The 15,818-nt window shown below is 35.9% G+C and overlaps 1 protein-coding gene across 3 annotated transcripts in view; it reads left to right on the plus strand.

Moving 5' to 3' along the window:
- The window catches only part of CD96 (CD96 molecule), a 94,196-nt gene that overhangs the window by 7,877 nt on the left and 70,501 nt on the right, over positions 1–15,818 (plus strand). For all 3 annotated transcript variants that reach the window (XM_066241606.1, XM_066241607.1, XM_066241608.1), the window contains exon 3: positions 14,153–14,277. In XM_066241606.1, the coding sequence (XP_066097703.1) occupies positions 14,153–14,277 (125 nt within the window). The remainder of the gene's footprint in view (positions 1–14,152; positions 14,278–15,818) is intronic.

A 15,818-nucleotide genomic window follows, 5' to 3' on the forward strand; every position in this document is an offset into this window, starting at 1 on the left:
TGGCAAGATTTCCTTTTTATGGCTGAATAATATTCCATTGAATATTAGAATATTTTCTTTATCCATTTATCCATCAATGGACACTTACATTGTTTCCATATCTTGGCTATTATAAATAATGCTATAATTAATACAGTATGTAGATAAAGATTTTTTTTGAGATAGTGATTTCATTTCCTTTAGATATAGCCAGAAGTAGAATTGCTGGATCACATGGTATTTCTATTTTTAATTTTTTAAGGAATCTCCATACTGTTTTCTATAATAGCTGTACTAATTTGCATTCTTATCAACAGTATATAAGTGTTACCCTTTTTCTACATCCTTATTAATGCCAATTATCTCTCATCTTCTTGATATTATTTTAATAAGTGTGAGGTGACATCTCATTGTGGTTTTAGATGTACTCCCCTGATGATTAGTGACATTGAGAATTTTCATGTCTTCTTTAGGAAATTATTTATTCATTCTTTTTCTTATTTTTAAATCAGGTTATTTTTTGGTTGTTGTTGAGTTGTATGACTTCTTTACATATTTTGGATAATAACCCTTTATTACAGATATGATTTGAAAATATTTTCTCCCATTCACTAAGTTGCTTTTTCATTTGATGTACAAAATATTTTTAGTTTGATTTCTAGTAGTCCCACCTGTTGATTTTTCCTTTTGTTGCCTTTGGTTTTAGTGATAAATAAGAAAAAGAAAGAAAGAAAGAAAGAAAGAAGTCATTGCCCAGACCAATGTCACTGAGTTTATCCCCTATGTTTTCTTTAGGAGTTTTATGGTTTCAGATCTCACATTCAAGTTTTTTTATCTATCTGGAGTTGAATTTTATGTATGGTGTAAGATACAGGTCCAGTTTTATTTTTTGCATGCAATTGTTCAGTTTTTCTAGCACAATGTATTAAATTAAAGAGACTGTCTTTTGCCCATTGAATGTCCTTGGCTCCTTTGTAATAAATTAGTTGATTATATATGACTGAGTTTATTTCTGGACTCTCTATTCTGTCCCTTTGATCTATGAATCTCTTTTTATGGCTCTGTTTGATCTTGCAATTGACTGTTGGCTCTTCTTATATTCTTATTTTTAGTCTTTCTCTTCCAAGTATCTTTAACAAATATAATTAGGGAATATTTCAAAATGAATAAGAAGCAATAAAATATTCCCTAATTTTTGTGAGCAGATCATATAGTATCATATAGGCACTAAGGATACAGTGGTATGCATTAGACTTGACTTTGCCCTCAGGAATCAGAAAGTCCAATGGAAAGAGACAGACATTAATCAAGTAAGCTAACAAATGTCAAATGCAATAGTAAGATGTGCTTTTCAGTAAGAGACTAGACAGTGTTATGAGAGGATGTAATAGAAAAATCAAGAAAGTTTTCCTGGAAAGTTGACACTTGATCAGGCATTAATCAGTAATGATGAGAAATACAGCTATACAGAGAACAGAATGTACAAAGGGCTCTCTGGCAGGAGAAAGTATGGCAACTGTGGAGAATTTTAAAAGGTATTAAGACTTTAAATAAAGAACAGAAGGATTAAAAAAAAAGCAGTTGAAGATAAGCCTAGAGAGAGTGAATAGTTTGGTTAAGTTTTGATATTATCCTGCCTGACCAGGTGGTGGCACAGTGGATAGAGTGTCGAACTGGGACATGGAAGACCCAGGTCCCAGATACTGAGGTCGCCGGTTTGAGCTTGGGTTCATCTGATTTGAGCACAGCTCACCTGCTTCAACCCAAGGTTGCTGGCTTGAGCAAGGGGTCACTTACTCTGCTGTAGCCCCCAGTCAAGGCACATATGAGAAAGCAATCAATGAAAAACTAAGGTGCTGCAAAGAAGAATTGATATTTCTTATCTCTCTCCCTTCCTGTCTGTCTGTCCCTCTCTCTGTCTCTGTCTCTGTCACACACACACAAAAAAAGTTTTGTTATTATCCTAAAAACTGTGGAAGCTAATTTTCAAAATAAAAACATGTTTAGGAGATTCAACCTATAGAAGTTGGTGGCAGATTGCATATACAGAGTGAGAAATAAAAATCAGCATCAAAGATGATGTTTTGGTTTCAAATATGTAGAATAAAAAAATGGGAAATTACTGTGTTAGGAAACACTAGTAGATAATCAGATTATATAGGTATTATTTTGATTTTGAATTCATGCATGCTGAATTAGACATGAAGTTGAAACACAGGAGATGTCGGGTAAACAGCTGGATATATAGTTCCTGATCTAAGGTAGAGGTTTAAGGGGAAGATATAAGTTGGTGAGCCATTTGAGAGTTGGTGCTAACTGAAGTTCTGTAAGTGAAAGAAACCATGTGGAGGTAGAAAATCAACTAAGAAAAGCAATGTGGTCCTTCAACAGACTCTGTGGTGATGGCTGGAGAAAAATAAATGACCAAAGGGTATAGAACAGTAACTAAAGAGGCAGGAGTAAAACTGGGAGAGAGTTGGATCACAAAAAACTAGAACGATAACAGTATTTAACAAAGAAAGTAGACATTACTTCTGATGTTTCTGAGAGAACAAAGTAGTTATTGGATTGTGTTTGAAAACATAGACTTTATTGATTACCTTAACAAGAGCTGTTTTGTGGCATTATTAGGGTTGAAGTCAGACTGGAGGGAGAAGAGTTATGACTAGGATTAAAAGAAAGGGAAACAGCAAATATTGATGTAACTTCTAAGAAATTTTTCAGTAGTAATGCGAAAAGTATGAGTGCTTAAATGAGGGTTTTCATCTATGTGGCCATGGCGGCTGTAGTGGTGGTTTTAATCAATCTAAGATATTAACTATGCTTCAAAGCATTAAAAGTAGATAAATACAAAATAAAAAAAGGTAAACTAAATAAATTCACATTTCTAAGAAGATGGGGGCAACGAGACCCACAACATTAGTAATAGGACTATCTTAAAATGGAAAAAAACCCCACTTTTTTCATTGTACCAGGAGAGAAGGAAACTAGGATATAAGTACTTCTGATGATAGATATGCTGTCTTGCATTCTTTTCTCTAAAATAAAGAATAAAATTATTTTCAGGTAAATAAGAAAGCGTCAGAAAAGACATTTGGAGAGGTTTGAAATGTTTTCTATAGATAGAGGGAAAATGAGTTCACTAGTAAGATTCATTTGGATTTTTGATTAGTCTTGAACATCCATTTAACTGTGGTATAAAAGCATAGTGAAAACAATTTGCATTGTGGCTTTCTCCAGCAGTGCTTGGCTGCTTGGTTGCTTGGTTCTGAGCATTAATAAATAAGCAGTCTGCATCCACTATAGTTCAATTTTCTTTTAACAGGTATAAGAAAAAAGCCAAGAGATTTAGGATATTAGCAAGAATATTATTGAAGTGATGGAAACTATGGAACTTTAGCTACATAATGAGGGAAGACAGAAGAAAGCTGATGGGTTGGGGAAAAGTAGAGAAATCAACACATGAAAAGACCCAACAAGGTTGGAGAACTGGAAGAAGATGTGTTTGTAGGTTTTAATTAATGTTTTTGTAGGTGAAACAATTATGTATGATAATAGATTCAAGATGTGATTGTGAGAGGATATGACTGTAATGGAGACAGTTGATGGAGATGACTGTAGAAAGAACTGAGAGGCCAGCTATTGGGTAGGTCATCTGCAGGATCACTGAAATCACCCAGGATTATATCAGGGTTTAAGATGGATAATGGGATTGCAATCCAGATATCAACATTTTCAAAGAATAGTGAATGGTGATTGGGAAATTAGAGCAAGAGTCAGCAAACTTTCTTTGAAGGGTCAAAAAGTAAGTATTTTAGGTTTTATAGTCTATACACTGTCTGTTACGAGTAGTCAACTGTGACCCTGGAGCATGAGAGCACATCTAAACAATATGTGTGGGTTACAATAGTGCAGATATTTTCCCAGTTTGTCATCTGTCCACACTTTGTTATGATAATGTTTTCAGTGCAGAATAATTCTTACTTTTATTTATTTATTTTTATATATTTTTTAATTCTTACTTTTATAAAATAAGATCGACCACTCCTTTTTTCTTTTTTTCTTTTTTTTTTTTGGTCCTTATGATGAATCATAATATGTAGAAATTGTCGTGTTATTTTTAACACTTGAATTTTTTAAATTAACATTTAAATGTAAGTGTTAAAAAGGTACCTAAATTTATATACATCCTTAATATTTTTTCTATATTTGCTACTTTTTTTTTACTTTTTTGTGATTCACTTTAGAAATTCTCTACTGACCTATTTACTAACTTATAAATCTATCTGTTGCAATGCCAAATGAAATTTTAATCCCATCAAATTGCTTCTTAATGTCTGATATATTTTTAGGTTATTGTTTTTGATTGATTTTTTAATTCTTTTATGACAACCTCAAATCTGGACAAAATTTACAAAAACTGTAATACTTATGTATTTGGGTAATGTACATTAAAATATAATTAACATACAAAGTGCGATCATGGACTTTACAAATATTACTGCCTAGAAAAGTATCTGTTTAAAGTAAATGTATGGAAGTAAAACAATTATAGTAATTTCAAGAATAAATTAAAGAGTAGTAATGGTAGTACGCAAATATGGCAAAAAAAATTATGAACATCTTTTACAAATAACTCCATTTTGAAGTACTATTATTGCTAAATGCCTTTAACCATAAAGGACAGGCTTCTTAAAATTTTTTTAAGTTATGGGGCTGGAGTCATATTTGGAAGAAAGCAAGGAGGGCACTGACCCCACCTCCTGATCTTGAGGAAATGAGGGTATAAGAAAATAAACAACCACTATTTGAGAGAGATGAAGAGAAGATGTCCCCCTCATAGGAAGGCCTTTCAATTAAGGGTAAGAGGAAAGAGTAAAAAGAATACCTAGAACTTATGAGACATTAAAATATAACAAAGTTCTTGAATCTAAATGCTAGATATAACATTCTCAAATGACAAATATTCCACGCATATATACTGTTGATAATAATGAAAATCTATACCCCATGATTCATTAATCGTTCTTCTAGGAATTTTCTTAAGTATCTAAATGCTCAAGGGAAAGCTATTAGTATAATATAATGGTGATCTGTGCTACAGAGATTACAATAGTTTCAATATCATAAAAAAAAACAAACAGAAGGAGCATAATCACTCAATAATTGAAAATGACTAAACAAATGATGATGGAGATATATAATGGAATGACATAAAGCCTCTGAAAATTTCAATCACAAATAGTTTAAAAATCATGAAAAACATTTTAACTGAAAAAGGTAGGTAACACTTGTTAATAAGATTACGAAATATAAGGAACATGCATACAAACAAGATTTGTATAGCTATAAAAATATGGTTTCTAGGATATTAGGATAATAGACTTATTTTCATTTATAAACTATTATTTGATGTTATTACAGTTTAATAGATATATATAAAACTTGCCTCCCCCAAAGACTATAAACAGATCTTTATCTCATATCATGTTAAAATGCAACTAATTTATTAATGATGCTTTCTCAGACTTTCCTTATATATTTTTTCTGTATCATTCCTTTCTAGAAGGAATGGTTATACGCTCCATGAAGACAATTATAAAGACAAGAAAAAGATCAGTAGTTAACAGGAGTTTGGTGGGAAGGAGGGATGAATCAGCGAAGCATAGACAATTTTTATTCTGTATGACACCACAATGGTGAACACATGTTATCATACATGTGTCAAAACCCATCAACTGATAGGATGACGTCAGAGTAATGGCGGGGTAGGAAGCGATACCGCTAAATCTCCCCCAAAACTCAACAAGATCTTCAACCAGAAACAGAAAAACCTATACTTGGAGCTTCCAGATGCTTCGCAATACACCCAAAGGTATGATTGAGTGAAAAATTGGCTAAATATATAACCAAACCCCGAAGGAAAAAGGGAGTAAGAAATGCTCTGCCTTCCTCACTAACCTAAACAGGGCGGCTTTCTCTGGTAACTGTGAATATAGAAACTGAGGCGGGCAAAGGGGGTGAATAGATCCAGGCCGCCGCGGCACAAACGGCCGAACCAGGCTGTGGCATACAGATCCAAGCCGAGGAAAATCTGATCCTGTGGCAACCCGGGCAATACAAGCTAACACTCGCGCCAAACCCAAACAAAGAAAGACAAGCGGAGCGGCCATTTTACCCGCTCTCCTGGTCGGTGCGCAGTTAGTGGGCGAGAATTTCTTCCTAGGCCCCGAGAGTGGGTGCCCGTGTTGCCCCACGGAGAGGCAGGGTGAGAGGCCTTTCTGTGGGCCGAGGACAGAGTCTCTGGGCAGCCCCAGCGCCCTGGGAAAGCCACGCACGGGAGGGAGTGAGAACTACTTCCAACGGTGGAGATTTTCCGTGCTGGTGAGGGTTTCACTCAGAGGGAACCGCGGCCGGCCTCATATCCTGGTGTGCGCGCGCAGATAAGGAGTGAGCAATTCCTCCGAGTGCCTCCGCAGTGCGCGCCCGTGTTATCGCAGAGAGGGGCAGAGTCAGGGGCCTTTGTGTGGGCCAAAGCAGAATCTCGAGCCGCCCCAGCGCCTTGCAAAAGCTGCGCACGGGGACGGAGCGAGACTCAATTCGAACGCTGCAACTTTTCCCTGCGGTTGGGGGTTTGACTCAGAGCGTGAGACTGCTGGCTGGATATCCTGGTCGCAGACAGTGAGTGAGAGTTTCCTCCAAGCGCCCCCCAGAAGTGGGCGCCCGCTTGTGTTACCGGACAGAGTGGCAGAGCCAGTGGTCTTTGAGTGGGCGGAAAGCCCGCCTGATTATGCTAGCAGCTCTGACTGACTGAGCCTTACCCAGAGCCCTGTGCTGAGTGGAAATAGAGTGGGGAGTTGCCAGCTCTTTGAGCCTCTTACTATCCAGGCAGAGGCAGCAGCAACCCCATAGCTGGATTATCAGGCTACTAATTGAGGAAGGAAAGACTAGGAGAAAGGCTCCAGGAACACGGACTCTCTCACTGTCGGAGCCTATAAATGCTAATGAGCCTCGACACCCACGAGACTAAAGCACAATACATGACATTGCCATAGAGACTTATCAACTGCAAGCCTCTACCTGAGCGTGCCAAAGGGGCAGAACCCGGGGTACAGAGTCACCGACCAGGAAGAGGGAGAGAAAAGAAAAAGCAAGAAGATAACCTCTCAAAATCAAGAATAATCTGCAGACTTTATAACCTATCACATTTTATTATATTTGTTCGTTTTTTTCTCTTATCTTCATTCTTGATACTTTTTTTTTCTTCCTCCAATTTGGCCGATTAACTCTCTACTGGTCTTACTCTCTCCTCTCCTTGAACTACACTACCCATAAGTGTTACATCTCCCATTATCTTTTCTCTTCCTTTCTCTCTATGAGGGTTGCACTCCAAAACCCTTAACTCTCTCTCTCTCTCCTTTCTTTTTTCTTCTTTTAGTGGTTCCCTCTTTTTTCTCTCTCTCTCTCTTTCTTTTCTCCCTCTATATTAGTTTCTTCCTTTCTCCTTTACATCTCCTCTCATTCAAACCTCAATAACAAACAAATTATCTTATCTGGGACTCAAACCTATGTTTGTGGCATTTTGGGGGGTTTTTACTTCACCTTTTTAACTCACTAGCAGTGCTCCCATCCCTGGCTCTCCATATTATCTAGTTCTTGTTCCACTAAATACAATACTAAGTTTTTAATTTGTCCCCCCATTTTTCCGTTTTCCTCTTATTCCTCTCATCATAACTCTTAGACAACCAACACCTAAAAGCAAATCATTTTATTCTTGACCCAAATTTTTTCCTTATTTGCTTTTTGTGGGTCCATACGCTCTTTTTTTTTTTTCTTTTTTTTTTTTTTCCTTTTTTTCTTTTTTGCCCCTTTATTACTTTTCCCCAATTCAGGCCCTCCATCACAGGCATTGTTTGTTATAACTCACAGTCCACCACAAGATTTTCTCAAGAAAGAGGGGAGAGGAGAGGAGAGGAAAAAAGGAGGGGGGGAATAATTTCCTTTTTTTAAAAATTTTTATTTTATTTTATTTTTCTTTATTTCATTATTAATTTTTTTTAAAAAAAAAACTCTTTTCGATTTTTTATTTATTTTTTATTTTTTTTAACTTTTTATTCTTTATTAAATCTCATTAATACTATCAACAAAACCACCCTCAGATGCCATTAAGGAAGAGAAAATCAAATATCATGGATACAAAAGAAAGAGAGGTAACACAGCTAGATGAGGAAAAATCTATGGAGAAAAAATTTAATATATTGGAAACCTTGGAGCTAAATGACAGAGAATTCAAGATAGAAATCCTAAAAATCCTCCGAGATATACAAGAAAACACAGAAAGGCAATTTAGGGAGCTCAGAAAACAACTCAATGAACACAAAGAATATATGTCCAAGGAAATTGAAACTATAAAAACAAATCAAACAGAGATGAAAAACTCAATTCACGAGCTGAAAAACGAAGTAACAAGCTTAGCTAATAGAACAGGTCAGATAGAAGAGAGGATTAGTGAAATAGAAGACAAGCAACTTGAGGCACAACAGAGAGAAGAAGAAAGAGACTCAAAAATTAAAAAAAATGAGATAGCCCTACAAGAATTATCTGACTCCATCAAAAAGAATAACATAAGAATAATAGGTATATCAGAGGGAGAAGAGAGAGAAAATGGAATGGAGAACATACTCAAACAAATAATAGATGAGAACTTCCCAAGCCTGTGGAAAGAACTAAAGCCTCAAGTTCAAGAAGCAAACAGAACTCCAAGTTTTCTTAACCCCAACAAACCTACTCCAAGGCATATCATAATGAAATTGACACAAACCAACAGCAAAGAAAAAATTCTCAAGGCAGCCAGGGAAAAGAAGAATACAACATATAAAGGAAGGCCCATTATATTATCATCAGATTTCTCAGCAGAAACTCTACAAGCTAGAAGAGAGTGGACCCCAATATTTAAAGTCCTGAAAGAGAGGAACTTTCAGCCACGAATACTATACCCATCAAAGCTATCCTTCAAATACGAAGGAGAAATAAAAACATTCACAGATACAGAAAAGATGAGGGAATTTATCATCAGAAAACCCCCACTCCAGGAATTACTAAAGGGGGTTCTCCAATCAGATACAAAGAACAAAAAAAAAACAGAGCCACAAGTAAAAGCTCCAAGAAGAACACAATAAAACCAAATTTAAACTGTGACAACAACAAAAAGAAAGAGGGGGAGAAGACGGAGATTAACAGTAGCAAAGGACGATGGAGTGCAAAAGTACTCACAAAATAGTTCGATACAATGAACAGGGTAGGGACCCTTTTCATTACTCAAAGGTAACCACCATTGAAAAAACCACCACAGAAGCACATGAGATAAAAAAGATAGCAACAGAGGAAAGATGTATGGAATACAACCAAATAAAAACAAAAGATAGAAAAACGAAAGAGAAGGATCAAACAAGACACGAAACTAACAGAAAGCAAGATATAAAATGGCAATAGGGAACTCACAAGTATCAATAATTACACTAAATGTAAACGGATTAAACTCACCAATAAAAAGGCACAGAGTAGCAGAATGGATTAAAAAAGAAAATCCAACTGTATGCTGCCTACAGGAAACTCATCTAAGTAACAAGGATAAAAACAAATTCAAAGTGAAAGGCTGGAAAACAATACTCCAAGCAAATAACATCCAAAAAAAAGCAGGTGTAGCAATACTCATATCGGATAATGCTGACTACAAGACAGGAAAAGTACTCAGAGACAAAAATGGCCATTTCATAATGGCTAAGGGGACACTGAATCAAGAAGACATAACAATTCTTAATATATATGCACCAAACCAAGGAGCACCAAAATATATAAGACAGCTACTTATTGATCTTAAAACAAAAACTGACAAAAATACAATCATACTTGGAGACCTCAATACACCGCTGACGGCTCTAGATCGGTCATCCAAACAGAGAATCAACAAAGACATAGTGGCCTTAAACAAAACACTAGAGCACCTGGATATGATAGACATCTACAGGACATTTCATCCCAAAGTGACTGAGTATACATTTTTCTCCAGTGTACATGGATCATTCTCAAGAATTGACCATATGTTGGGCCACAAAAACAACATCAGCAAATTCAGAAAAATTGAAGTTGTACCAAGCATATTTTCTGATCATAAAGCCTTGAAACTAGAATTCAACTGCAAAAAAGAGGAAAAAAATCCCACAAAAATGTGGAAACTAAACAACATACTTTTAAAAAATGAATGGGTCAAAGAAGAAATAAGTGCAGAGATCAAAAGATATATACAGACTAATGAAAATGACAATACGACATACCAGAATCTATGGGATGCAGCAAAAGCAGTGATAAGAGGGAAGTTCATATCGCTTCAGGCATATATGAACAAACAAGAGAGAGCCCAAGTGAACCACTTAACTTCCCACCTTAAGGAACTAGAAAAAGAAGAACAAAGACAACCCAAAACCAGCCGAAGAAAGGAGATAATAAAAATCAGAGCAGAAATAAATGAATTAGAGAACAGAAAAACTATAGAAAAAATTAATAGAACAAGGAGCTGGTTCTTTGAAAAGATCAACAAAATTGACAAACCCTTGGCAAGACTTACCAAGGAAAAAAGAGAAAGAACTCATATAAACAAAATCCAAAATGAAAGAGGAGAAATCACCACGGACACTGTAGATATACAAAGAATTATTGTAGAATACTATGAAAAACTTTATGCCACTAAATTCAACAACCTAGAAGAAATGGATAAATTCCTAGAAAAATACAACCTTCCTAGACTGAGTCAAGAAGAAGCAGAAAGCCTAAACAGACCTATCAGTAGAGAAGAAATAGAAAAAACCATTAAAAACCTCCCCAAAAATAAAAGTCCAGGCCCTGACGGCTATACCAGCGAATTTTATCAAACATTCAAAGAAGACTTGGTTCCTATTCTACTCAAAGTCTTCCAAAAAATTGAAGAAGAAGCAATACTTCCAAACACATTTTATGAGGCCAACATAACCCTCATCCCAAAACCAGGCAAGGATGGCACAAAAAAGAAAACTACAGACCAATATCTCTAATGAATACAGATGCTAAAATACTAAACAAAATACTAGCAAATCGAATACAACAACATATTAAAAAAATAATACATCATGATCAAGTGGGATTCATCCCAGAATCTCAAGGATGGTTCAACATACGTAAAACGGTTAACGTAATACACCATATCAACAAAACAAAGAACAAAAACCACATGATCTTATCAATAGATGCAGAAAAGGCTTTCGATAAAATACAACACAATTTTATGTTTAAGACTCTCAACAAAATGGGTATAGAAGGAAAATATCTCAACATGATAAAGGCCATATATGATAAACCATCAGCTAACATCATATTAAATGGCACTAAACTGAAGGCTTTCCCCCTTAAATCAGGAACAAGACAGGGTTGTCCACTCTCTCCACTCTTATTTAATGTGGTACTAGAGGTTCTCGCCACAGCAATCAGACAAGACAAAGAAATAAAAGGCATCCATATCGGAAAAGAAGAAGTAAAGGTATCACTTTTTGCAGATGATATGATATGATTTCGATGTATATTATCCTATACATCGAAAACCCCAAAGAATCCACAAAAAGACTACTAGAAACAATAAGCCAATACAGTAAGGTCGCAGGATACAAAATTAACATACAGAAGTCAATAGCCTTTCTATATGCCAACAATGAAACAACTGAGAAAGAACTCAAAAGAATAATCCCCTTCACGATTGCAACAAAAAAAATAAAATACTTAGGAATAAACATAACAAAGAATGTAAAGGACTTATATAATGAAAACTATAAACCATTGTTAAGGGAAATCGAAAAAGATATAATGAGATGGAAGAATATACCTTGTTCTTGGCTAGGAAGAATAAATATAATCAAGATGGCTATATTACCCAAAGCAATATACAAATTTAATGCAACTCCCATCAAATTTCCAATGACGTTTTTTAAAGAAATAGAGCAAAAAATCATCAGATTTATATGGAACTATAAAAAACCCCGAATAGCCAAAGCAATCCTAAAGAAAAAGAATGAAGCTGGGGGCATAACAATACCTGACTTCAAACTCTATTATAGGGCCACGACAATCAAAACAGCATGGTATTGGCAGAAAAATAGACACTCAGACCACTGGAACAGAATAGAAAGTCCAGAAATAAAACCACATATATATAGTCAAATAATTTTTGATAAAGGGGCCAACAACACACAATGGAGAAAAGAAAGCCTCTTCAATAAATGGTGCTGGGAAAACTGGAAAGCCACATGCAAAAGAATGAAACTGGACTACAGTCTCTCTCCCTGTACAAAAATTAACTCAAAATGGATCAAAGATCTAAACATAAGACCTGAAACAATTAAGTACATAGAAGAAGACATAGGTACTCAACTCATGGACCTGGGTTTTAAAGAGCATTTTATGAATTTGACTCCAATGGCAAGAGAAGTGAAGGCAAAAATTAATGAATGGGACTACATCAGACTAAGAAGTTTTTGCTCAGCAAGAGAAACTGATAACAAAATAAACAGAAAGCCAACTAAATGGGAAATGATATTTTCAAACAACAGCTCAGATAAGGGCCTAATATCCAAAATATACAAAGAACTCATAAAACTCAACAACAAACAAACAAACAATCCAATAAAAAAATGGGAAGAGGATATGAATAGACACTTCTCCCAGGAAGAAATACAAATGGCCAACAGATATATGAAAAGATGCTCATCTTCTTTAGCTATTAGAGAAATGCAAATCAAAACGGCAATGAGATACCACCTCACACCTGTTCGATTAGCTGTTATTAGCAAGTCAGGTAATAGCAAATGTTGGAGAGGCTGTGGAGAAAAAGGAACCCTCATACACTGTTGGTGGGAATGTAAAGTAGTACAACCATTATGGAAGAAAGTATGGTGGTTCCTCAAAAAACTGCAAATAGAACTACCTTATGACCCAGCAATCCCTCTACTGGGTATATATCCCCAAAACTCAGAAACATTGATACGTAAAGACACATGCAGCCCCATGTTTATTGCAGCATTGTTCACAGTGGCCAGGACATGGAAACAACCAAAAAGCCCATCAATAGATGACTGGATAAAAAAGATGTGGCACATATACACTATGGAATACTACTCAGCCATAAGAAATGATGACATCGGAACATTTACAGCAAAATGGTGGGATCTTGATAACATGATACGAAGCAAAATAAGTAAATCAGAAAAAAACAGGAACTGTATTATTCCATACGTAGGTGGGACATAATACTGAAACTAAGAGACATTGACAAGAGTGTGGTGGTTACGGGGGGGAGGGGGGAATGGGAGAGGGATAGGGGGTGGGGAGGGGCACAAAGAAAACAAGATAGAAGGTGACAGAGGACAATCTGACTTTGGGTGGTGGGTATGCAACATAATTGAACGACAAGATAACCTGGACTTGTTATCTTTGAATATATGTATCCTGATTTATTGATGTCACCCCATTAAAAAAATAAAATTATAAAAAAAAAAAAAAAAACCATCAACTGTACAACACCAAGAGTGAACCCTGATATAAATAAACTATGCACTTCAGGTGATAATGATGTGTCAGTGTAGGTTCATTGATTGTAGCCAACAAACCGCTGTGATAAAGGATGTTAATAATGGGGGAGGTTGTACAGGCATAGAGGCAAGGTGTGTATGGGGACTCTCTGTTCTTTCCATTCATTTTGTTATTTTGGGTTCATAGGCCTAAAAATATTGTGTATTAGAATTTAAAAAGACAATTAGAGGATAGGTTTAATGTTTTATATTCTAGTTGATTAAAGGAATGTGATCTGAAGACTAAAGCATAAATTTAGGGAGAAAGCAGAGGAACATGCCAAATTGTGAGTGGAATTCTTTTAGGACAGATTCCCTATAATTTTTCAATGACAGTTTTCTCAGTGGCTTCCTTTTGAAACTTATATAGTAAAGAATATAATGGGATTTTGCCTCTTTACTTCACAGGTATAACCTGCAAAGAGATGAATCTTTCTACTAAAATGGCTCTCATTTCTTTGATGAAAAGCACTTGGTAAATCATTTACAGATCCAAGTCTTTTGCATCTTATGTTTTGTTACAGTTACACAGCATGAATGGAGAAGCAACAATACAATAGAAATAGAGATAAATCAAGTTCTGGAAATACCATGCTTTCAAAATATCTCCTCAAGAATTTCATCTGAGTTCAACTTTACATGGTTTGTGGTAAGTGTTGCCCTTTTCAGTGAATAACTGCAATGATCTTTAAATATGAATAAATAGAAATGACAAACAAATAATAACATCAGAGGAAACATACATAACCGAATGAGAGACAGGTGTTATGTGGTAGATTGGGGAATGGCTGTGAGTGGGGGAGGTGGGAACATGCTGCAAGTCTCTGGCTCTATAAATGCACTAATTTAGAAATTCGTTCCTGAAAGTTAGCTTCTATTTCAGGCTATATACCTAATCTGATTACAGAAAAGAGTGCGAAGGCACCTAGGAGAGAAGCCACATTCCATAGAAGCCCCTACTCACAAATGTCTGTTTACCAAACAACACGCCGAGGAATAGACCTCCTTTTCTCAGAACATTTGCCATCACATCCTGGGAAATAAACAACATCGCTTTAGATCAGGAAACTCACAAACTAATGCTTATAAAATATAGGCGGAAAATCTATCCGATAGAAGCAAGACCAGTATAACAAACAGCCACTACTTAGCTCTATTACTACCACCGGGATCGGTAAGCCCATAGTTGCTATGTTTTCTTCCTTCAAAAATAAAAAAATCAGAAATCTGGATTTTTATGAGAATTTTTCCAAGGCAAGCCTATCAAATGGGAGCCAAATATTAGCCGATATACATACTAGTAGACCTCTAATACTGTTAAATCAGATGATAATGTTACCAGACTGAAGGAGTCCATTTGCATCACAACCCAAGAAGACACAAACCAGAGTTTGCAGCCAGGAAAGTATGAATTTATTAAGGAGACAATGCCAAGCCTGGAGTCACAGGTAGCTCATGCTCAAAGACTTGGCTCCCTAATGGCTTCCAAGGGGTGGATTATATAGGAGCAAAATCATTAATCATGGTGACCAAAGCAGCTAGAGTTGTGGTCTCTACTGATTGGTTGGTGCTAGGAGATAATTGATCATTGCATCTGGTCCTAGTGTCACCCATAGAGTTATTCTGTCCAATTTCACAAGGATTTGTTCTGTGGGGTTGTTCTGCTTTCCTGGGTCTAGATTTAAAACACAACTGAGGCCAAGATATTATCTTTAGTTTGGTTAAAAGCTCTGTCTCTGTTGTCAGTAGACCCAGGACCTTGTTCCTAAGACTATTGAATGCTGACCAGAACCTCATTGTCCTGAAGGCTTAATAATTAAGCAAGGGACAGGGAGGTGGGAGGTGGGTGATTCAGGGCATTGAGTGAGGCCAGTTTGAGTCAAAGGAAAAATGTCAAAATAAAGGGAAGATTATAGAAAATAAGGTTTCTGCATGGTTATAATAAGATAAGACCAAAACAATTATAAAGACAATTATAAAGACAATTTCAAGAATCATATAATGAGTGTTCATTTAGATGATCCAGGATTTGCTTATATTATTTTTTAGATCACCATCACAATAAAAACACAAACTTTTTAAAAATTCTTACAGCACTCACAGATCTCTATGAATGTAGCAGCTGATATAGTTTGAAAAATACTGTATTTGCATGATTTATCATTAATATTACAAGTTACAGCCCTGGTC

The sequence above is a fragment of the Saccopteryx bilineata genome, chromosome 8 (assembly GCF_036850765.1).
Source record: "Saccopteryx bilineata isolate mSacBil1 chromosome 8, mSacBil1_pri_phased_curated, whole genome shotgun sequence".
NCBI lineage: Eukaryota > Metazoa > Chordata > Mammalia > Chiroptera > Emballonuridae > Saccopteryx > Saccopteryx bilineata.